General features: G+C 56.8%; 1 protein-coding gene across 1 annotated transcript in view; it reads right to left on the bottom strand.

Annotated features, from left to right (window-relative positions):
• LOC126494946 (trem-like transcript 4 protein) overlaps positions 1-234 on the bottom strand; it is an 8807-nt gene continuing 8573 nt past the window's right edge. The window contains exon 5 of the mRNA XM_050132515.1: positions 1-225. Within this exon, the coding sequence (XP_049988472.1) occupies positions 1-225 (225 nt within the window). The remainder of the gene's footprint in view (positions 226-234) is intronic.

Genomic DNA, 234 nt, shown 5'->3' with positions numbered 1-234 from the left:
TCACAGGGGCAAGCAGTCTGAGTCTATATGGAGCCTCAGGCTGAGGACAGATGGCATCTTCTGCCCGAGGATCTTGGCAGGGGGTGTGGCATAGATGGTGCAGTAGACATCGTCAGCAGGTGAATGGCAGTCCTCCAGACAGCAGAGGAGCTCTCTGTACTCACGCCGAGACATGTGGCCGGTTATGGCGAAGAAGCTCCCTGGTTCTGCTGTGGGTGGAAAAGCCTCCGAAGA

This window comes from Alexandromys fortis, unplaced genomic scaffold (genome assembly GCF_014885135.2).
Source record: "Alexandromys fortis isolate MF-2015 unplaced genomic scaffold, M_Fortis_MF-2015_v1.1 scaffold_395, whole genome shotgun sequence".
Taxonomy (NCBI): Eukaryota; Metazoa; Chordata; class Mammalia; order Rodentia; family Cricetidae; genus Alexandromys; species Alexandromys fortis.
Note: the sequence above shows the minus strand (reverse complement) of the source record. Positions and strands in the feature narration are given on the sequence as shown.